At 45.5% G+C, this 23,777-nt stretch overlaps 1 protein-coding gene across 1 annotated transcript; it reads right to left on the bottom strand.

The window, feature by feature from the left end:
- Window positions 1-11,239: 11,239 nt before the first annotated feature.
- REELD1 (reeler domain containing 1) lies at window positions 11,240-23,012 on the bottom strand. The gene is given in 8 exon segments (XM_029234873.1): window positions 11,240-11,288; window positions 11,290-11,843; window positions 13,001-13,064; window positions 14,497-14,811; window positions 17,923-18,076; window positions 19,879-19,950; window positions 19,953-20,108; window positions 22,805-23,012. Coding segments are annotated over 8 exon segments (1,572 nt in total).
- Between the last annotated feature and the right edge of the window lie 765 nt (window positions 23,013-23,777).

Genomic DNA, 23,777 nt, shown 5'->3' with positions numbered 1-23,777 from the left:
AACTCTAGAAGGTGACAGAAATGTCAGGGATGGGAAAGTTGAGTGCTGTGTTTCAAATATGCTCCAGAATTAAATTAGAGTGGCTAAAAATCAGTCCTAATATATTCACTGATATTCTTCTATTCATTGAGTACAAACTTTAAGCTGTAAGAATAATCTCCTGTCCTCCAGCCCTACCCCACCAGTGGAACTCAGTGAAGCTATTTTCTTTTTGGGTGGGAAAAAATAATTTTATTTTCTAAATTGGGCTGTGTGCAGAATAAAGGCCGCCCACCACGGCCCGGACAGCCCTGGCTGCACAAAATGTGCACAGCGTCCTCCCAGCACCAAGGCTTGCTCTTATTTACACTTATTTACATATCAAGCCAGATCTCCATGGCTGCCTGCCCGGAAGCCCTATTTTTAATTGTTTGACGCTCCAGCCACCCCTCTGACCCTTCCTGGCGCTTTTCTGAGGATTTCTGGCCACCGCTGGCTCGTGAGGGAAGGCTCCCAACCAAACCAGAGGCCCCCAAATTCAGCATCTTTAAGCCGCTTTCCAAGGGGATTCTCCAGGCAGGCCAGGGGTGGCCCCCTATGGCGTGGAGGGGATTTGGGCCGTGGCCCGGGGGTGGAGGGACGAGCGGGGGTGGTCAGCGGCATCCCATGTGGACAAAAGGACAGAAGACAAGGGTAGCAGCTGCCTGTGGATTCCAGCTTCCTTCTCTAGCTGTGCTTCTGGAAGAATCAGGAATAGTTCCAACTGAAAGCAAAGGGCTTGCCCTGAAATTTAGACTGGGCTGCCGGTGGTTTTTTTCCCCCCTTCTTTTTACAAACAGCATTTCCTAGACAGAGCAATAAAACATATATTTATAAATATTTTCCAAGAGTGCCCTCTAGTGGAAATCTGAAGGCAGTGGCACGTTTTACAAATTGAAGTGACTTGGCTCCCAAACTCCTGAATAAAAATAAAGCACCTTCCACCCAGACCTTCTTCACACGTGACCTGAAAACAGATCCAGTTTCTTCCACGAGTCCATAAAATGTCACATGGTCTTGATTGGAAATGAAGGCTGCCTTAAGTCTTTAAAAGGAAATGGTGCTCCACTTTTAGAACTGGAAATTACACACAGTGTTCAGGAACTTTCCGTGCAGGGAAGTGTGTGGAAGGGGACAATGGGAGAGATCCCTGGGTTGTATTCCTAGGCTGCGCCTGGGTTGCTGGCCGACGGCTTTTATTTTGGCTGCGGAGGCAGCCAAGCCTGCAATGACGTCCAGCCCCAAAGGCCACACACACTGCTGGGTTTTTACCTTGGAGGATGTGGGACAATGAGTCATTTGTGCCTCTTCCTGGCCAAGGTCAGCTTTCCCACTGGAACCAAGCAGCCTGGCGCAGAGCCCGAGCCGTCTGGAGCCTTCCACTGGTGCCGAGCCCAGGAGTGGGTGTGGCCCCCCGCCCGCTCCCCCCAGAGGGTCCCAGTTCAGGCTCCGAGGCAGCCCTTGTCCACGTCATAAAACTCCATTCACGCGGCTCCGTTTAGCATGAAGGGCCCCCTGGCGGAGGCCTGCGGAAATCGCCGGCCCTAAAGAAAGCTTCCCTGGCAGAATTTTGTGCGGAGGAAACTCAAAGGGCTTCTGACCATTCCCATTCCCTTTCTGGTCCGCTTTCCAGAGTCCATGAACTTTTCTCCGTTTGGATGGATTCCAATTTATCTTGCAACCATTGCTACCACGAGTAGTAATAAGATAGCTGCCGTTCCTTCCTTCCCCCATTCAAGAAGCATATTTGAGCACCTACTGGGCACCAGGCACTCTGTTCTAGACTCAGACCACCCAGACAGACAAGGTCCTGATCTCATGAAAATTACAGTGTAATTTGGAGGTAGATGATACACAAGCAAATATAACATTCTGAGGCTCTGAAGGAAACCAAGAGAGTGTAATGAATAACTGGGGGGTCGCGAGATTAAGCGTTTGGGCAGACTGCTCTGAGAAGGTTACATTAAGCATCTATTATGGGCCAGCTGTTTGCTGTGTTAGAGGTTAAGGATACAAAGATAAAAAGACGATGTCATCTGTACCTTCAAAGAGCTCAGAGCACAACGGTGAAATAATAATTCCATAGGATTCAAACAGGGAGATTTCACAATAGCCCTAAGATCTATTGCTCAAGGTAAATCTGCCCAGTAAATTGTGTCATCCTCATTTTATAGATGTGTAGGTCTGAAAGGACTGGCCAGACGTCGTCGAGTTCATCAGTAGCACTGTCAAATTTGGAATCGAGGCCCGTCTTACTCCCAAATAGTGTCTATCTTTTTTTCCCTATGCCCTGTTTCTTGGTGGAAATGGGGAGGGAAACAATGAGATCCCAAAGTCTCTCCCAGCCCGCAGGTTTCGAATGGGCACCCCGCACCGTCTGAAGTGAGTTCACAGTACGTGGCTCCCTGTCTCCCGGCATCTGCTGCAGGACTCCCGCGAGAGTAGAGGAAGGACCCAGACCATACACTGGTTCTAGCTCCAATCCAACGTGTTGCTTCTCTGGCTCTTGACAGTGGTACACAGGTCTGGCCATTGATGTCAGACTCCCTCGACCTCGGTCCTGCAGAGATGCTGAGGAGATGCTCTTCCACAAAACTAACTCAGATCCAAGTCCACACCCGGGGACCCTCCTTAGCTTCCCTTCACGAGGCTTCTCTCATCCAGCAGCCAAAGGGACAGGTTTCCTGCCTCTGAGTGAAAAGGTCACTCAACACTTCTGCCGAACTCATCACTGACCGGACCTTAAGCAGGAAGAGGCAGGAAGAAAAGTCCACCAGAAGTGACCCTTGTCTATTCCTCAGTTGCTGGTGGGGAAAGATTAATGGCCCATAGCGGGCTGCCTGCCGATGGTGGCGTGATGGTTTGAGCCTCTTCTCTGAAAGCCATGTTGTCACACCAGGGCTCCTGGGAGAAGAGAGGAAGACAACTGGGCCAACTCCTTGGGTGGTAGGGTTGTTGATTTGCTGTCAGCTGAACAACCCACACCCAGAGTCCAACATCTGTGCGTCTGCTTGCACTGGCACAACAGGAGACAAACGTGCCCCGAGACCATGGCTCTTGGAGGGCTGGGAGGTAACTCCTCTGCGCAGGTGCCCTGCATGGCCTAATTATATGACTTGTTTCTGTTACAGAAATGCCGTGCTTTACCCACTATCCTTTCATGTAGTAGATCTATATTCAGTTGCTGCTCTGTGCCAGGCACTGTGCTAGATGCCAGAGGATACAGCAGAACATAAACACACAAGAGTTTGTGGAGTTTATATCCACCAGAATCTAAAGCAGCAGTTCTCAGCCCTGGCAGCCCACTGGAGTCACCTGGAAAGCTTTAAAAAATACGGACGTGGGCCCTGCTCCTAAGAAGTCTGATTTAATTGGACTGGGATCCTGATGTCAGTGTTTATGTCTGAAGGATTTGGGTCCAGATGGGAGGGCCTCTGAGGGTCTGCGGAGAAGTGTCTAGTCTTCCCAATTGTGCAGTGAATCAGCCTCCCTCCTGGGTTACTTGTGAAGCTGGACCTTTCCCCTACTGCCAGGCTGTGGGAGGGGAAAGCAATAACACACTCGGGCTCTGTGTCTCCTCCAGAACTTCACTACATCTGTGTGTTTTACTTCTTTTTCTTAGTTTCCCACATCGGGAGTCTTTTCTTCGGAAACTAGGACCTTGCCAGTTCAGGTCCTGAAATCTGGATTCAGAGATGCACAGCCTTTGCCTTCTATCACCCCGGGCTGCAAGTCAACTGCCTCTGACTTTTCCCCTTCTCACTGACTTCCTTTTCTTTGTTGCTTGATTCCGATCTCTTTTTGTCTCCACCTCTTAGATCCGGGAGCCTTCTCAGTTTGCTTTATGGCTCCGGTAGATAGCAGGGACCCATGCCCGGGGCTGAAGGACCTTTCGCCTCCTTCAGCCCTTTCTTCTCTAATCTCCTGCAGTATCTCTCTCTTTTTCATCCTCACCATTTTCCACACCCAGATCTGTCCCCCTCTCCTGCCCCAGCTTCTCTAAACACCTCTGTCGCTGGGGCATAATTCCTGCAGGAGACAGGATAGGAAGCATCTGGGGGTGGAAATTAGACGTTGTGAAACTCTCACCATCTTCCCCAAACCTGGCAGACACCAGACCTGGACAGCACCCCTCCACAAGCATTAAAGAGAGAGAACAAAATATATTTGTTTGTTTAATTGTTTAACATCAAGAAGACTTGATTTTCAACCCCAGAGGGTCTGGGCAAGCAGAGACTCAGCTCAATCAGAGGGCTCGGGCTTACATCATGCCCTACAAATAATAATAATCATAACATAATAGTACCAATGCTTGTGCTACATTTGGAGCTTGAAATGATCAGTGACATTTCCCCTGATGAGGTTAAACAGCCCGGCTCCCGGGGCTGCACATTTGCATAATAAAGATCAGAAGTCACCGCCTTCTACAGCTCTCCTGGCACAAGCCTCATGTCCTTGATTCAGGGACACCACAACCACATCCTAATGTACTCCCATCTGTGGTCCTGTGCTGTGATTCTAATCTTCCGCTTGCAAGTGAAATGTCAGGGTTTTTTTTTTGTCTGCGAGAACAACAAATTATGTCTCTAAATGAGAAGATGCCGTCTGTAATGGATAATACAATCTGAAAATGCAGAGGCAACATCTGTGACCCGAGATGCTAACCTGGCAAGCTGTAGTCTATTTTTCTAGCCTATCAGATGATAGGAAAACATCACTTTAGGTATAATAATTAATCATTAGTCAAAGTGGATATCCCCATTGGTTCCTTGCCTCTCAGACAACCCTGCCTAGCCTGACTATAAATCCAGAAAACACATTCTTTAATATCCAATGGAATGTATCTCCAGGCAGCTTCTTTCCTCGACGAAGTAACTAACAAAACCCTTGGCAGAAACCGTCTCTGACCAGCTGATGGGGGGAAGACTCTCCCAAGGGGCTCTTGGAAGGAAGGAAAATGCAGGAGCCCAGAGGAAGGGAGGCAGTGAGTTCAAGATGGCGTCTGTAAACCAAAGAAACATCTTAAAGTGGTGTCTCTTAGCTGGGTAGTGGATGGTGACAGCCAGCACCTTCCCTATCTGGGCCTATTGGTCTCTTTTCCCTCCGTTGTGTCTCCTCCCCTTGTAATAGGGGAGAATCTTTTGTATTCTATTACAAGTTAATCACTAAAGGGATGTTGCCTATAAGATTAAATTGTACATAATGGCCCATCTCTGGGAACCCTGCTTCCCAGGTCATGAACATTAAGCTAAAATACCTTTGTTTAGCTCACGGGAAACATCCTGACCAGGCCCACCTGTGAAGGGCTGCAGGAAGGAAGAAATTAACACATCCCTTCCGGAGGCTGATGGGAACCAGGGAGTGTTTGACTTTACTCCCTCCCCCTTTTAGTATAAAAGAAGCCTGGATTCTAACTCAGGCAAGATGGTTCTTTGGGGCACGGAGCCTACCATCTTCTCGGTTTGCCGGCTTCCCGAATGAAGTCGTTATTCCTGGCCCCAGCAATTCATCTCTCCATTACTGGCTTGTCGTGGGGGAAGCAGCATGAACCTAGACTCGGTAACACCCTCAGCCCACCGCAGTGGCCATCGCCCGAAGTCCATTCATCCTTCTGGTCCTAATGGCAGCTGTAGATTAATCATTCTAGGCCATTTTTCTGCTTGATTCCAGGCTCTCTCTGGATCCACTGAAATATTTACAGCACCCAACATGCTCCAAGAAAATAAATGATCTGCCAAGTATGGCGAAAGAAAAGTGGGTTGGAAGTCAAGGCGACAGGCAGGAATCCGAGGACCACCTAGACCCTATCTTGTTGTTTGACTGTGACGGCTCGGGGGCCTTGGTCTCATCATCTTTAATGAGGAGGTGTTGTTAATGATCTCAGTCCGTGCTTGTTGGAGCCCTGCATTTCCGAGGCGGTGCCTCAAGGTGAGAGAGAAGGCGGAGGGGAAATATACTCAGCCTTCAACTAGAGCATTCAGCCTTTACTGTCTCACCTAATAGGCAAAATTAAAAATTCAAAACCGCTAAGTCAGATTATCTTTAAAGCCATTTCCAATTTTTGAATCTTGTAGTTCTCTGTTGCAACACTGCCCACTCCATCACTGAATATGAGAATGGTTTAGGAGATGCGGCTTCATCTAAGGGCCTATCATTGCATCTCTTAGTTGCTAGGCCAGTGGTTCCCAACTGGGGGTGATTCTGCCCCCCAGGGGACATCTGGCAATGTCTGGGAATGCTTTTGGTTGTCACGCCTGGGGTACCACTGGCATCTAAAGGGTAGAGGCCAGGGATGCTGCTAAACCTTCTACAATGCACAGGACAGTCCTCCACAGAATGATCCAACCCCAAATGTTGATAGCATGGAGGATGAGAAACCCCGTGCCAGACCACATGAACTGAGGAAAGGATGCTCACAGGTGAAGTGGGAAGACTCCTTTCAGTTGATCTTCTGCCCAGCCAAGATTGAAAGGACAAGTCCATTCTCAACTCCTCCCCCCAACAAGAACTCTCCAAGCCTTGGATCTGAGACACAGAATATTCCCCTCCTGGGGACAGTGGCACACAGCACTCTTTAGCTCACCTTTGGAGAGAAACTCATACTGCTTGCACCCAGGCACCTGCAGCGGCCCAAGGTGCTACATATTCAAATTCAATCTAGACCAGGCAGTGGTGACAGTAATACAAACACTGAACTTTTCACTCACTTGTTATTTATTGATAACTTACTATGTACTGGGAACAATTAGCAATGAATAAACAATGTCTCTGCCTTTACAAAACACCCTAGTCAAGGAGAGTCAGAAAATAAACACACAAATGAATGCGTAGACTCAGGAGGTAAGAAGCGCTGTCAATATTGTAAAGCAACCAAGGGCATAGAGAGTGGTGGGGGGCAGTGGACAGGAGATGCTGCTCAGGTGAGGCAATATGGGAGCAAAGTTCTGAAGACTGTGGAATTCTGGGGGGAACCAGTTTCCAGACAAGAAGGGCAGCCAGACCAAGAGAGCTGGATGGAGCTGTGCAGCATCCCTGAACCATTCTTGGAAACTCAGGGAATGTGCAAGAAGGTGGTTGGAGGACGGGGTCTCACAGTACCTGGTCAGCCCAGTCCGGATATTGACATTTTATTCTGCGCAAGATGGAAAGCCATTAGAGAATGTGGAGACAGTGTAGCATGAACGATTTATGTTTTAAAAGCAAAATACAAAAACCAAAAATCATTTGCCAGACTTCAGTTGTATCAGTCACTCCACCCACCTGCTCAAAGGAGCAGAGTCTCAAAATGTTCACTTTTCTTTTCGCATTTAAAGAACAGAGCAAACCCACAAAACATCAACCAGCCTTTCGTCACAAAGGCCCTCCTGACATTCTAAGCCAGAGATGATTATGGCTGCTTTTGCAAACCCCTAAAGGCCAGATGGAGCCGAGTTCTGAATAGCTTAAGAAAACAGAGAAATTCTCAAGTTTAATAAAACAAATTAATGCAAATTCATTTCACTCGAATAGAAGAAATTCCTTGCCACACACCGTTTTTTAGAAGAGGGGAATACGTCGGGGTGACATGAAATCAAATCACAGAGCCTGCATTCCAGAAAGGCTGGGATCACTTTGTAATACCGGAAGTCCAGGACCGGGAGAGGGTATATGCTATCTGTAATTTATTCATAAAATGCCGGCTCTTCCCAGACAACATTTCAAATAAAACGTGACACTTGTTTAAATATTTACTGGCTTGTTGATCCTTTTTTGTTGTTGTTAATTAGATTTTTTTTAAAAAAGAAAACAAACATTGTAACAGTAAATTAATGCAGACAGCCTTGCCAGTGAGATAGCTCAGCCGGGCTACAGTTAAGCGTTAAGTCGTGATTTACCAAAATTATTGTATCCAAGGGGAGAAATTAATTAGAAATATCAAAAATAGCCTCTGAATGTAAAAAGGTTAAAGCCCACCCCTAGCCCCGATCTGTGATTATGAAATTAGCACAATAGATGTAAAACCATTTGTTTAAAATAGAGATTTTAGCAATTGTTTTTCTGTTATCTTCCCTGAGGTGTGTCTTTAGCCCCAAACTTCCTTCTCCAAGAAGTGGTTGGCTGAGCAATTCTCTAGCTGTTCCCACAAAACAAAAAAGTTATTTTAAGATGCTGCATTTGAGTCCTTTGCCTTTTTATAACTTTTAAGGGCTTTGTGCTTTAGTAAGTGCCTTCAGGTTAAATGAACACAGCCTACTCACTCCCCTCTGGGGCTTCTCTGAAGCCAGGCTTAGAGGACCTTCAAGATCACAGTGACTGAGGGGTTTTATGTGTCCTGAATTCAGGCTTGGGGATTCCAGCCGCCCTTCCCAAAACGGAGTTTACTCAGAATGTCTCAGCAAAAATGTCTGACCCCAGCAGGAACTGTAGCCAATGGCTGCCATGACAACCAACGCGGTGATGCCTCCACTGGCTGGGCTGGGGCAGTAGGGCCACAGGGGGAGAAATTGTCACGGACAGGGAATCACGTTTTTGGTGGCCATAGGATTTCTCTAAATGGACTAGATTTAAAGATAGTGTCGCAGCTGCAGGATGATGTTAATAACAATGGCATGTCGGTTAGACGTAGCTAAGTGTTCAACATGCTTTTCATCTTCACAACAGCCAAAAGAGATAAATCATTTTGTGATCCATTGATCTCTGATGAGGAAGCTGAGGCTCATAAGTCTGGCTGACTCTTCTGCACCCTGTCACTATCGTGCCTGACCTGGAGTTCCCAGCTGGGGAAGAGGAGGTGCCTAAACCCTAAAGCCTGGGCAATTCCCTGGCCATCCAGTGGGCATGGGTTCGATCCCTGGTCGGGGGAACTAAGATCCCGCAAGCCTCGCGGTGTGGCCAAAACACAAACAAAAAAACAAACAACCCCCCCCCCCAACGCCTGGAGAGTTCCCTCGGCCCCTTTGATGCTTTGCAGGGAGGGTGACCCATGGCACCTCCTGAAGCTGAGCAGCCTGTCTCTTCTCACACAAGCCCCGTGGCAGGTCAGCAGTCTAACCAGCGATGCAGTGAATTAAGCATAGCTTCAACTCCTTTGCCACTTCTTCCTTTGAAAACTGAAATCTGTTGCCCTTCCCTTGGAAGAATGAGGGCTGTAACATGCTGTGACCACCAGAACGTGGCGGGAGTAAAACCATGTTACTTCCCAGGCTAAGCCTTACAAGATGCCCAGCTTCTGTTTTTCTCTGCCTGGGACACTCCTTCTGGGAACCCAGCCACTATGCAGTAAGAAGCCACAAAGAGGAGAAGCAAATTGTTTCTCACACTCATCCACGGCCCCAGTGAGTACCCAGCCGGCAGCCAGCATGAACTGCCAGCCCCGTGAGTGAGTCACCTGGGATGTCCCAGCCCATTTGACAACAGGCAGAGCAGAAGAGCTGCCCAGCTGAGCCCAGGCAACCCCAGTGTCACGTGAGACCATCAGTGGTAGGCGTTGTTTTAAAGCACTGGGTTAAGGGGTAGTTTGTTTCACAGCAATAGATAATCAAAGCAGTCTGTTTACACAGGATAATATCCTCTTGGACAGGAAAGATTTGGAAGCTAGTGTATGTGTGGTGCACCCAGCTCTGATGTGACCTGGCCAGATGGGAGCTCTCCACTAGTGAGATGGCTTGTCTTCTGCATCTTGGTGGGGGGCATCCCTTGGGAGGGTGGGGTATGTAGGAGGGATATCTGTGGCCCCAACTGGAGTACAGTACATGTGTCTCTTTCCACAGCATTCCTAGAACACCTTCATTTGTGAACATACAATTACCTAGGTCTCCACGTGCCCAGTGAGGTGCTTGACTGAAGTCAGGGGACAGATCTGTCAACCCCAGAATCCAGGAGGAGAGAGTGTTGGAATTGATGCCCAGTGAGCTAACAGGGGCTGGAAAAAGAGAAGCAGCTCTTTCCTACACACCCAATTTTTTAAAAATGTTTTTGTTGAATCGAGATGTCATGAATGCCTCCTTCTCTTTAAGCGATTTACTGAACTTACTCCTCATGAAGTTATTGTGAGAATTAAATGTGAAAATAAATGTACAGTTCTTAGCACAGTACCTGCACGATTTAGGTGCTCAATCAAGAAATACCCTTTCCAAATTTATAGTGGTTTTCGTTTCCACATTTAAATAGATCGTGACTATGTAATAGGTTTACCTTTGAAAAGGCAGCTAATTCCATTGTGTTATATTAGGTGAGCATATTCGAGAGTTATATTCAAACACGTTGTTTTGACCGCATGTAGTATCTATGGGACTCTTGCTAAATCAAAGTGATCTTCATAAAGTCATGAGGGCGGGTAGACAGTCTTCGTCCTTCTTGCTTTCTTAGACGGGTAAAGGCTCTTCTTAAAACTGTGCTGGTATCATCATTTTTTTCAGCCTGACCTTTTGCAAAAGGCAAGATGTCTGCTAGTCTCTGGGATACATAAGTCTCTCATCAAGTGTAAATGGATGGGTGATCTCAGATCCATTTACCCCTGATGAAGAGGCTTGCTTACCCCTCTCTGGTGTTTATGGCCTCCTGCTGCATGTATGTTTTCCCACAGATGTGGGTAATCAAACTCTCTAAACTCTTCCTTGCTTTGGATCAATTTCCATGGCAGATTTGCCGGGTTTCTGAGTGTCCAAGAAGGCTGAATACCCTTGTGCTCACCCAGGCAATGACATCAGAGCCACCTTTGAACTCTAGTTTGGAAAACAGGACTTCTTTGGGGGTGGTTTGAAGAGGCAAAGGGAGGGCTGCAGTCCTTTTTCTTGCAAGAGACTCAACCTCAACGTTACTTTTGTTTCAAAGAGAGTCGATGAGGCTGACATGCTGAGGAGGGACAGAAGTTCTATTTCTGCAGGTTCCTTAAGGCAACGGAGGAAGCTCAGTGGCCACGGGAGTCTAGTTAATGAGCAGATTATACAATATTCATTATGTTGAGTTTAACTCTTCAAACAGAACGTCTAATTGCAAAAAGAAAACAAAGCTGCTAAAAAAAAAAAAAAGAAAGAAAAAAAACCTGCTAAATTACAGATGTTAAGACAACAAAGCCAGAAAATAATTCCGTCTGTCGATAAAACTGTCCTTTTGCTGCTCCCTCCATTAACTGTTCCCTGATGGGAGGCACAGTGAAACCCTGTCCTCATTAGCTAGTCTCAGTAGCTCTGTTCTGGCTGAGACACTCTGCAGGATTTAAGGGGGGCACTGAGAAGCCTTCTCAGAGGACTGTTTTCTTGCTACCCACAGAGGGAGTGATCCAGTTGTATTGCTTCAACCAAAACAAAACTGTTCTCCCCAATCCTCCTGACATGCATGATCTTGCCTCCGTCACTCCTGGCAGCTGCGTGCCCAGCAGGCTCACTGAAGGATACTTCTGTCTGCTTGTGGCAAGACTGGGTATGCCGGTAGCGAAGGCCAGCAGCCACGGCCATGCCCAAAGCAGCTGAAAGGCAAAGCAGGATTCCCAGCTGCAGAGTCCCGAGCTGGATCCCCAAGGGAGCCCTGGCTTCGTCTTGCCCAAGCTCAGGCCTTGGGTTGGTCTTCCTGGGGTGTCGCACGCCACTCTCTCCATTGCCCTCCCTCACTTTGGGCTCCTTGTGCTTTGACTGAGGCAGGAAGCTGGCAGAGGGTCTTGATGCCTCTGACTGACCACTGGCAGTGGGTGGCCTGGAGGTGGCAGAGGTGTGGAGGACAGGGGTTGGATTGGCCGCCCTGGCCCCATGTCCAGTGAGTGCCCCAGAGGACCAAAGGCGAGTATAGGAAAGATGGACAGTGTACAGAGGAGGCCTCATCACCGTCCTATTTGAGGCCTTCATCTTGTCCTAGAAAAGCAAAGGAAAAAAGAGAGATCAAAGGGGCTGGTCTTCCCCCCAAGCAGCCACTGAACTTGGCAACTAACCTGAGTTCCTTAGAGAATCCCAGATCGCAGCTGAAAACCCAGCCTCATGCCTGCTCTTAAAAGAGCTCAGAGGGGACTTCCCTGGTGGCGCAGTGGTTAAGAGTCAGACTGCCAACGCAGGGGACACGGGTTCGAGCCCTGGTCCGGGAAGATCCCACATGCTGCGGAGCAGCTTAGCCCGTGCACCACAACTACTGAGCTTGCGCTCTAGAGCCCGCGAGCCACAACTACTGAGCCCGAGTGCCTAGAGCCTGTGCTCTGCAACAAGAGAAGCCACCACAATGAGAAGCCCGTTCACCGCAAGGAAGGGTAGCCCCTGCTCACTGCGACTAGAGAAAGCCCGCGTGCAGCTCCGAAGACCCAACACAGCCAAAGATAAATAAATAAATTTAAATAAATTAATTAAAAAAACAAAAGAGCTCAGAGGAAAACGTCCATGCGGATAAACATGCACTTGTTATTACTGGTGATGGGGAAGCTAACGGAAACTCCACTGAGAGATCATTCTTGTAAGTCAAGAATAAACTTAGGGTCGTTTAAGAGGCTTCTAGACCAATGTGGGTGACAGTCATCTCCAATGGCTGAAAGCTTTGAGTGTGTCTTTTTATGCAAGAGGGACCATTGAATCTTGCTGTAGGTTCCAATCAATTTGAGTAAGGATAGTATACCATGTTTTATTTTGTGTTCCTTTTAAGAGTTCAGAGGAATAGTATATCATTGGGCATGTATATTTTATATCGCCCATTGATCTCACCTCTGGGACCATACATGGTATTTTGAGGCCAATGTTATGAAGGACAGGGTGGGGGGAGGAGGAGACGGGGCTTATTAACCGAAGCTAAGTGGGAAAACAACTCACTAAAACCATCAATTTCTACAATTGCCGATAACTTCAGAGATGCTGTGTATAATGAAATGGCTGGTATTGATTGGAAAAAGATGCTGTGTATATATCATACCCTTGCCTCCTTCTCTCTGATTTTGGCTACTAGTCTAATAGCTCTGATTTCCCAGCCTGGAACTTCCCACTCTGGCGTCAAAAATACCAAACTCACTGTCCATGCACAACTTGGCTGTTACCTGTTCATCCCTATCCGAGGGTAGGCAAGTTTCCAATGAATCAAAGCTTGGATCATTCTGAGTCCTAAAGGGAAGGGAAAAAAGGCTTAGAAGGAGTCCCTAAGTATTGGGGTTTTTTTCTTACCTTTCATTATAAAAATTTTCAAAATAAACAAGTAGAATAATATAATGAACCCCCAAATATTTACCACCCAGCTTCAAAAATTATTAAATCATGACCAATTTTATTTTATCTTTATTCCTACCTACCTACTTTGCTGCCAGGTTTTTTTGTTTGTTTGTTTGATTTTTCCTTCAGAAATTAATTTATTTAATTTATTTTTATTTTATTTTGGAGTAGAGTTGATTAACAATGCTGTGTTAATTCCAGGTGTACAGCAAAGTGATTCAGTTTACATATATGTGTATCTATTCTTTTTCAAATTCTTTTCCCATTTAGGTTATTACAGAGTATTGAGCAGAGTTCCCTGTGCTAAAACCTTTCTGGCTATCTATTTTAAATAGAGCAGCGTGTACATGTCAATCCCAAATTCTCAATCTGCCCTTCCCCACTGGTGACCATAAGTTCGTTCTCTAAGTCTGTGAGATTGTTTCTGTTTTGTAAATAAGTTCATTTGCATTATTTTCTTTAGATTCCACATATAAGTGATATCATATGGTATTTGTCTTTCTCTGACTTATTTCACTTAGTATGATAATCAAAAAGCAACGTTTCCTGGGGCTTCCCTGGTGGCGCAGTGGTTAAGGATCTGCCTGCCAATGCAGGGAACATGGGTTCGATCCCTGGTTTGAGAAGATCCCACATGCCGCGGAGCAACTAAGCCCGTGCGTCACAACTACTGAGCCTGCGCTCTAGAGCCCCCAAGCCACAACTACTGAAGCTCGCGTGCCTATAAAGCTCATGCTCCACAACAAGAGAAGCCACTGCAATGAGAAGCCTGTGCACCGTAACAAAGAGCCCCGCTCACCACAACTAGAGAAAGCCTGCACGTAGCAACGAAGACCCAACGCAGCAAAAATAAATAAATAAATAAAAGCAACATTTCCTGTCACTGCTGTGTATACTGATAAAATTACATTTGTTGGAAACACTGGAGTTTGGAGTTGGAGAGGGAATGGGGGCGGGTGATGTGTGAAGATGGCAGCAAAGACTCAGTGAATGCTTTTATTGATTTGTATAATTTATATTTATATATATTTACATATTATAAATGTATGTATCTAAAATATAAAACCTATATTTATATTTTATTTTTTTTATAGCAGCATCTCAGAGACCTCACTCTGTCCAAGACAGTACAGTTTCCCCAGGTAATTTATATATCCAGCTCTTCTGACCAGTGGCTTTTCTACAATCAGTGTTTCTCACGTACTTAAGAATAAATACGGTTGAGATCTTTTTCTGTCTGACTCCAAGAAGGTTCCATTTCCTTAGCACCCTTGTGTTTGGCCTCATCCCACCACCTGTCCCGAATGGCCCACCCCTGGCCCATTACCTGTGGTGGGTGCTAGGGCTGGAAGCAAAGCTCTCTGAGGAGAATCCCCTGATGGCCATGAACCTCTCCAGCCCACGAACGTCTGGGGATGCTTCCAGGGTTCGGTTGCTGTCCCCACTGGGCTGGTGGCCTTCGCTGACTATGGCAGCTCTGCGTGAAGATGCTGGGAACGGAGTCTCTGCAGCCCCAGGAAATTCTGTCACCCGAACATTGGCAGGAACAAGATCTAAGCTGTCCTCTCCTGCAGCTCCAGGGACGGCCACAGCAGAGATATCTGTGCGTTGCTGAGGGAGAATGACGGGGACCCTGGGAGCCAAGCGGAGGCTCAGAGACACTACAGGGAGAGAAGGAGAAATCGTTCCTTTTATCGATTAGCACACACAGCCAGGACAATGCGCTGAATGCCAGAGACTTTAACGTGCCTGAGGACAGACTACTAAGTGTGAACCACTCAAAAGCATCACCATAAAGATAATTTGCTCAGTAACAGAAACTCCTGACCAAGCAGCAAAGCACCTGAATTCTCATGTCTTTTTAAAGAGTAAGCTCCTAGGCTTCTGGGCTTGTGCCTTCTTAACAGTCACCAATCAGAGAATATAGAAACCGCTGTGACCACTCTATGTTTTCTCACTTCTGCCAAAGCCTGCTTCTAGCTAGAAAATAAAATGGAATCCCACAAATCACAGGTTTTTTAAAGCCCTAGATCATTCTTGCCATAGTATATTAATGCAAAATGTTTCCCCAGGGATGGTAAGGGCTCGAGCCTCTGCTATGGGCAGAGGTGGGATCACTGCCCTCCACTGTCTCCTTTCCCATCTGTGATGAGCTGACATGATGGCCCAGAGCATTAGAAATAGCTTCACAGAGGGCAGCAAACAAACAAGCACAGGTTTTGGCATCTTCACTCTGCTAATTCCTGATTTGGGGTGAATCCTCCAGAATGTCAGTTTCTTCTTTTGCAAAATGAGACCAGTAATGGTACCTACAGCCTAGGACTGTAGCAGGGGTAAAGTGAAATCATTGATGTAAACGCATGCAGCACAGCGCCTGGTACAGATGCGACGTGCACTACATGTTTACCACGATGATGAGTAGGGCGACCACGATGTTGTTCACAAAAAGGTGCTGACAGAAGTTTCTCTGGCCAGGGCTGCAGCTGGGTTGGATTGAATTCTTTCTTTCTCTCTCTCTCTCTCTTTTTTTTTTTTTTGTGACACTTTGTTCTAATGTCTTCATTACTCAAAAATACCAAGATTGAAGTGAAAAATAAAGAAGGCTTACACAGACATGCAGAATTTAGCAAAAATTCTGACAGTTTTAACTCCTGTCTGAACTCTAAATGCTTTCAGACACTTTCTGCAGACCCACTGCGTGCTGGGCATCATTCCAGGTGCTGGGGATGCAGAAGTGATGCCGATTGCTCACTGTTGTTTCTGAATTCAAAATCTAGGGGACAGACTCCTAGATGCCTAACCTTATAAATCGCAGTGTGATGAGAGCTTCAATACCAGAGCTAAAGAAAGCAATTACAGGGTTTCCCTGGTGGCGCAGTGGTTGAGAGTCTGCCTGCCGATGCAGGGGACACGGGTTCGTGCCCCGGTCCGGGAGGATCCCACATGCCGCGGAGCGGCTGGGCCCGCGAGCCACGGCCGCTGAGCCTGCGTGTCTGGAGCCTGTGTTCCACAACGGGAGAGGCCACAACAGTGAGAGGTCCGCGTACCGCAAAAAAAAAAATACAAAAAAATAAAGCAATTACATTTGCCTACCAAGAAGTAAGGGGAAAAGGCTCACAAAGGAGATATTTGAATCGCTCCTGGAAAGGTAAATAGTTCATCATGAGGAACAGTTCCATTTAAGGAAATGTCAGAAGGCAAAACATGGAGATATAAAAGTAGGTCATGCCTAGTGCGGTTGGGTAGAACCCCAAAGTGTTCCAAGGCTCTGCTGGAAAATAAGTTTGAGAGATACAATATACTATCTTCCCAGTGGGACAATTTGTCACTCACATTTGCCAACTGAAGTCTTCTTACAGTTAAAAAATCCATTTAACTTTGTTAGATGACACCTCCCCCAATGTGTGCACATGTACACACACACACACACACATTCGTTTTTCCCTTGGGAAGCGCTGGGGTTTGTGTAGAGGAATGGGTAAGGAAACAGGCAGGGGCCAAGGGGAGGAATGTGAGTAGCATGATGAGGGGTCCACCCTGTAGCTGCTCAGATTGGAGTCCGCCACCCCCCAGGGGACAAGGTGCCAGCAGGGTCAACCATCTGAGAGACTTTACAGTATCAACAGGACCCATCTTCCTGAAGCCTCACTAATATTCATATTCATCTTAAAACAAACATGCCTGGGATCAGAATGCAACATTCACATGATTTATAACATGAAACAGACTTCAAACCCATGTTGGATTTGCAAGGTCTTCTTAAGGCCACCCTCTCAGACCCTGAGACCTTTTCTCTGCTTTTAGGAGTATCTTGGTGAAATGGTTGGAGGAGCAGTGCTGGGCAATGTGGAGAAAACAAAGGTTTTGGTCACAGGCAGGGATGGAGGGTGGCCCAGGGTTGGCTCTGAGCCTGAGTCTGCTAGACTAGCAAAGTCACGGATTCATATCGGATCCCGGCTGCACCATGTTAGCCCGGAAAGGAAAGTGGAACTGAATGGATCAAAGGTTGGATCTTCTGTGCAGGTGATTGGATGGAGGGCATCTGTTCAGAGCACTTAACTAGATATAAATAACGAAAATAAGTTCCATTTCACCAGGAATTTTCAGGTGGATCAGACATTCTCTAGCTGGTTAGGGTTTTTTTCATTATCTGTTTTTGTTTGTTTGTTTTCTCAGAAGTTCATGGGCCAATGGAATCTAAAGTCACTTGGTGAGCCAGGGAAAACATCCATTGCCATCGAAACAGCCTCTCGTTCCTCATTCTGTTTTACAACCCAGGCTGCAAAGAGCCATCTACCTACCTCGGAAAGTAACAATCAAAACTGGATGAACTTACATAAAAAAAGAAAAAAGGGTTATTTCTTTCTGGTGCTGCCTGTGCAGCCTCAGGGGTCTTGGGAAAACAGCTGAAATATCGTGGTGATTTGTTAAGTGTGGGAGTGGGGGAAGGTGTATGGCTAAGTTTTTGGTTTTGCAGCTCAGTTCCAATGCTTCGTGGCCCAACTTCACCTGTGAGGTTGAGCCGGACAGAGTGTGTTTGCTGCAGCGAACCCTGAACTTGCAAGAGTCTCCCCGACCCACACCCATGGCTGTGGGATCACATCCCCAGGAACTGTTGACACTCCCAAGGCAGGTGTCTATTGGTTGGGTCCCAGGAAGCGGAAACTGGCTGGAGTCACTCTTAAGTGAAAATTAGTAACTGTGAAAGTAATGCTGCCAACCAGGCTGGTGAATGCAGTGGCAAGCTGTGCCTGGGGCGGTTCCTTCCATGCCCTCCGGCCTCTGCCCAGGGGCTGGCATAGGTGAGCCAGGCTCCACATGGCTGTCGGAACTAGATCTACTGTGTGTCTGTTGAGACACAACAGATGATTCAATCCTCACCCAGTAAACGAAATATGACTGGATCACTGATAAACTGTGGAGAAACAGAGCAAAGTGATTCGAGGATTTAGTTTCCCTTAAATCATACCTCGGGCCATCCTGATAGAAAGGAGAGAACAAACAAAAAGATAAAGAAGAGCCCAAGTCTACATGGATAGAACTTAGAGAGAGATGATTGTGTTACTCCCTCGGGTGACTATAGGAGACAATAGGTACAAATCAATTACCCTCCCGAATAAATGCAATCATTAAGAATCTCCTTTTGACTAAAAGGTGTCTTCTAGAACCGTGGACTGAAAAGGTTTCATCTTCAACTGTGATCATTCGCCAGTACTGGTATGTCATGAATTGAATTACACCCTTCATTGAAAATTTTATAAATCTGTTGTAAAATCGTATAATCCTATTGGAATTGTAAATACTATTGAAAATGAGAGGTAAATCATTCATATTCTAAATAATATTTTGAATACATAATGCCTTTCTTCAGTAAAAATCATTGGCACCAACATGATCTCATTCATCCTCCCCCAAATTTCACCGAAGTGGGGATTATTGGCAAGTACCATTTTTCTCACTGTAAGTATTCAGAAGGCAGTTATAAAAATGTGATGAATTTAGCTGAGATCACCCAGAGAGTTAAGGGGCAAGTAAAAGTCATGGTTTGTTGTCATGTCAAGGTTATGGTGGGAAAGGATCCTGGGAGGTGAGAGAATGTAGGAGGACTTGAGAGATGCTTCTGACCAGTGACTCAGCTCCTTTTTCTGCCAAAGGGAGATAACAGTTTCTGAACTACTTCTTCTGTAGCACAGAGCAGCTATGACAGTAAATCTAAAAATACAAACGGAGGGGCTTTGAGAAATAAAAGTAACTGTACAGATTGAAGGTCTTCAGGCACCACACACCCCTTGCATTGGAACCAAAGTCCTGGCAGGAGCCAGTTACACCAACAGTCGAGTGGGTCCTGGCCTTTCCAGATGGGCAAAGTCGTCAGGGCACAGTGTCGTCCTCCTTGTTTGTCCTTCCTGCTGTTTTAGGCCACCAGGAATGGATGAAAGGAAAGAGGACCCTGAGGGACAGGGGATGTACACCTCATCTCTCATGTTCCCCAGTGCAGAGGGGACAACCATGGGGTCTGGATGTCTCCACGCTTGGGCACAACCTCCCTCTTCTGTATATGAGGGTGTAGGGGAAAGAAACAGAGGAATACATACCCTTTCCTAAAAACCAAAAAAAAAAAAAAAAAGAAGTTCGCTTTCTTGGTACATGTGAGTGAAAAGAAGGACAAAGCCACGGTCTCATTTTGAGGAACGATGATGCTTGTATCATGCTTACAGTTGCCGGGAACTGGTCCATGCAGTTGGCATATACTGGCTCCTTCGTCCTTATGCAACACTACAAGGTGGGTGCTGTCATGATCACACCCATCTGGGGGACAATAAGCTGAAGCACAGAGCCCTCAGTGGCTCTGCCCAGGCCCAGGAAGTGTCCACTGTCTGCCTGCTTCTGTCTCTCTCTTTCTGGGCTCTCTCCCGACTCTCCCACCAACAGCTCTTTTGTCCCCTAGTGAGAATTTCCTGGAGAGATTGGCCAAGGTTCATCTGTGCGCGGGGAGGAGGGACATCACACATTCCTGGACCATGGATAACAGCACAGAGGGGAGTTGGGACAATTTTTTTTAGTCCCCCCCATAGAGACACTCTAGTTGGGGCAGCCCCAACTTGGGCTTGTTATAAGGTGGAGGGTGGGAGGTAGGAAACGAGAAGAAAGGGAGGAGAAGCTCCCTGTCTTCAAAGTGGAGCTCAGTTACCAAGAACCAGAACTTGACTCTCTTATAGGAACCTGACGTCCCTTACGGGGTGGGCGGGGGCCCGCCACTCAAACGACAGATTTCTCTTCTGGACTTGTCCATGTGGGTGACTGTGTCAGCCTCTTCAAAACAAGTCATCGGTTTGGAATGAGGAGGAATGAAAACAAAAGTGCCAGCTATCTGATGATCAGACTCCCTTTGGGCCTGAAGTAGAAAGCCCATGAAATCACGACTGCCCCTCACAGCCACTTCCACAGAAAACATCCATTCAAGGTCAACACACTCGAGGGAGTTCCACTTGGTGACTTTACATGCGTATTTTCAAAATGAAAATCTTAGGACCAGCCCAGTCCCCCAAAAGTACGCAATTCATTAGGGGAAAAAAAAAAGGTTGAAGTGCTATTTCACACCCAAAATAAATTCCATTTGTAAAGATGGAATATAAAAGTTATGTAAAAATGAAATACAAAAGAACTAGAAACAATAGTTTGGCTTTTTTTTTTCATTGTTTTTGTTTTGGGTTTTTTTTGCTTTTGTTTTAATATTGGAGTTAGGAATGCCTCTCTAAGCAAGTTCAGTAGCCATAAAGGAAAAGATGATTTCTTAAAATTCTCAATATAGAAGAAATAACAAACGATAAAATGAGAAAGGTATTTGTAAGATACAACAGACAAATATACAAAGAGTTATGGTGAATTAACAAAAAGATAGCCAAACTGAAAATTATCAACAGATACAAACAGAAAATAAACAATTATAAATGAGACACTATTTTATATCTATCATGTTAACAAATTTCAAAATGTGTAATTATAACCAGTATTGATAGGCCAACAGAAAAACTAGGGCACTCATTCAGTAGTACTGGAACTTAAACTATGCAACTCTTTGAGGGGGTAACCCGACAATATTTTCCATTTTTTTTATTCCTCACACTAATCAGTAGAACAAAATGATTGGATAGAACCATAGACAGAGGGTAAATTTCATTTCCATTTATCGCCTCTAATTCCCATCAAAAGAGTTAGCATACATCAAAAAGGAATGAAGCCAACAGTGTTGATGTGTTTGAGTTCACTGTAGCTATTAAATAGATACTTTCCAGTCAACGTTTAGCTGCTATCTTCAACATCAGTAGCTTTCTTTTTTAACTTTATATTTTATATTGGAGTATAGTTGATTAACAATGTTGTGTTAGTTTCAGGATGGAGGAGAGGTATTTATTGGTTGCGGGTAGCCCCCCCAGGGGTGTATATGTCTATGTATAACTGAATCACCTCAGTGGCTTTCTTTCTTTTTTTTTCTATCTTTTTTCTTATTGGAGTATAATTGCTTTACAATGTTGTGTTACTTTCTGCTGTAGGACGAAGTGAATCAGCTCTATGTATACATATACCCGCTCCCTCTTGGACCTCCCTCCCATCCCCTGCCATCCCACCCCTCTAGGTCATCACAGAGCACTGAGCTGCGCTCCCTGCACTATATACCACCGGTTCCCACTAGCTATCTGTTTTACACATGGTGGTGTATATACTTCAATCCCAATCTCCCAATTCATCCCACCCTCCACTTCCCCCACTGTGTCCACCTGCCCGTTCTCTACGTTCGCCTCTCTATTCCTGCCCTGCAAATTGGTTCATCTGCACCATTTTTCTAGATTCCACATATATGCGTTAATATATGATACTTGTTTTTCTCTTTCTGACTTCCTTCACTCTGCATGAGTAGCTGTCTTTCCTGCTTTTTCCAGCTGGCATCTTGGGAGCTTGGTCCAAGGTGGGCAGGTGTGACTCTGAAGTGTGTGTATGCGTGTTGGGAGGTGGGATGGATGGTGGAAACACCCCTGGGGGGCTACCCTCAACCAATAAATACCTCTCCTCCATCCTCCAAGGGGATGATTCACAGGTGTGTTTCCCATGGTTTCTCAGAGGGTCCCCACTGGAATTGGGCCCCAGTGCGTTGCCCACGGCAGTAACCCACTCTATTTGACACCTCATTAGTGTTTCGTTATTCCCTGTCACCCTTTCCCCTCTCTCTCATCTATGCTTCCTGGATCACTCCCCAAATAAACCACCTGCACTCAAGCTCTCGCTCTGAATTTGTAGGCACCTGAACTAAAATAGCAGGAAATGCTCTTTTCACTCCTCAAATAATTTTAGTTGTAAATAAGGAGGAAAAAAGTCTATTTCTCACACATCCTTGATATGTGATGTTTGTTCAGGGTAACTATATTTATACCTTATAATAAAGACAAAATAAGTTTTTATTATGAGGCCATTTGTGCCCTCTTCTCTTACAAAGATTAATATCAATATAGAGATTAGTTATATGGTTTTCATGATACAAATATTTCATGCTTCATAGCTGCAACTAGGGATCATCATACTAAGTGAAATAAGTCAGAAAGAGAAAGACAAACACCATATGATATCACTTACATGTAGAATCTAAAATAGGGCACAAATGAACCTATCTACGAAAGAGAAACAAACTTACAGACATAGAGAACAGATTTGTGGTGGCCACGGAGGAGGGGGTGTGGGGAGGGATGGATTGGGAGTTTGGGGTTAGCAGACGCAAACTATTACATATAGAATGGATAAACAACAAGGTCCTACTGTAGAGCACAGGGAACTATAGTCAATATCCTGTGATAAACCATAGTGGAAAAGAATATAAAAAATAATGTGTATATGTGAATAACTGAGGCACTTTACTACACAGCAGATATTAATACAGCATTGTAAATCCACTATGCTTCGATTAAAAAAAATTTTTTTTAAACCCACAAATATTTCATGCTTATTTTTGGCTACATAATTTCTTCTTAGGATTAAGCCAAACTTTAGCCCAGGAAACTCCTACCTGGGACAAACACAACTTGGAATTTGTCACTAGGGCCCAGGGGCTCCTGGGGGTCTCTCAAAGCCTCTCCCATACATACCCGAAGCTGTGTCACCCGGTGAGTCGGAAGAGCTGCCAGTGAGAATGGTGATGTGGGGGGTCCTGGGGTGCTGAGGCTGGGCTGGAATGTGCTTGGGCTGCATGTCCACACAGGCCATGGAGCCGGTCCCATGGGAGAAGGTAGAGGAGCTGGATGCCGGGCAGAGAGCGGCACAAGGCCAGCCTGTGAGGGCAGCGGGGACCCTCATCCTGCCCTCTCCTGTGCCCCGAGAAACGGCAGCTTCAATGCAGATGCTATTTAGGAAAACAATACGATATCCTTCTGAATGTGCCTGACCTGAATCCCACACTGCCTGTAAACCTGAAATACCTTTGGTATCACCTCCCCAGATTGTAAGCACTCAAGGTCAAGATCAAAAAGATGTGCCGCGTTACTATACATAAAATAGATAACCAACAAGGACCTACTGTAATAGCATGGGGAATTGTACTCAATATTTTGTAATAACGTATAACGGAAATAATCTGAATAAAAATAGATGTATATGTATAACTGAATCACTGTGCTGTACACCTGAAACTAACACAACATTGTAAATCAACTATACTTCTGTTAAAAAAAAAAAGTATATCTCTTTAAAATGGCATTTAAAAAAAATCAATGTGGAAATGATCAATAAATATAGCTAGAACATCTTTTAACTAAAAGGAATTTCAATTGAATTAAAGTTTAAATGTGAAAAATGAAACCACAAGAAAAAAAAAAAAAGATGTGCCAGACTGTAGGAAGTATTTCATTTCTAAACCCTTTTTTTTTAAACCTCTCTTCTTGTAATTTTTTTGTAAGAATGTTTCTTTTTAAAGAGAGGCTATACTAATTACATCAAAGAAAAAAGACCAGAAAATGTCTGAATCCTAATGTGGACTCCTTACAAACTGCCTGATATCCAAGGACAACGTGAGCTGTAATATATTATTGCTGAAATGAGACACCCAATATTCCAATATGGGCA

This window comes from Monodon monoceros, unplaced genomic scaffold, assembly GCF_005190385.1.
Source record: "Monodon monoceros isolate NGI ecotype Baffin Bay Population unplaced genomic scaffold, NGI_Narwhal_1 Super_Scaffold_20, whole genome shotgun sequence".
Classification (NCBI taxonomy): domain Eukaryota; kingdom Metazoa; phylum Chordata; class Mammalia; order Artiodactyla; family Monodontidae; genus Monodon; species Monodon monoceros.
This window is presented reverse-complemented; position numbering and strand designations above follow the sequence as displayed.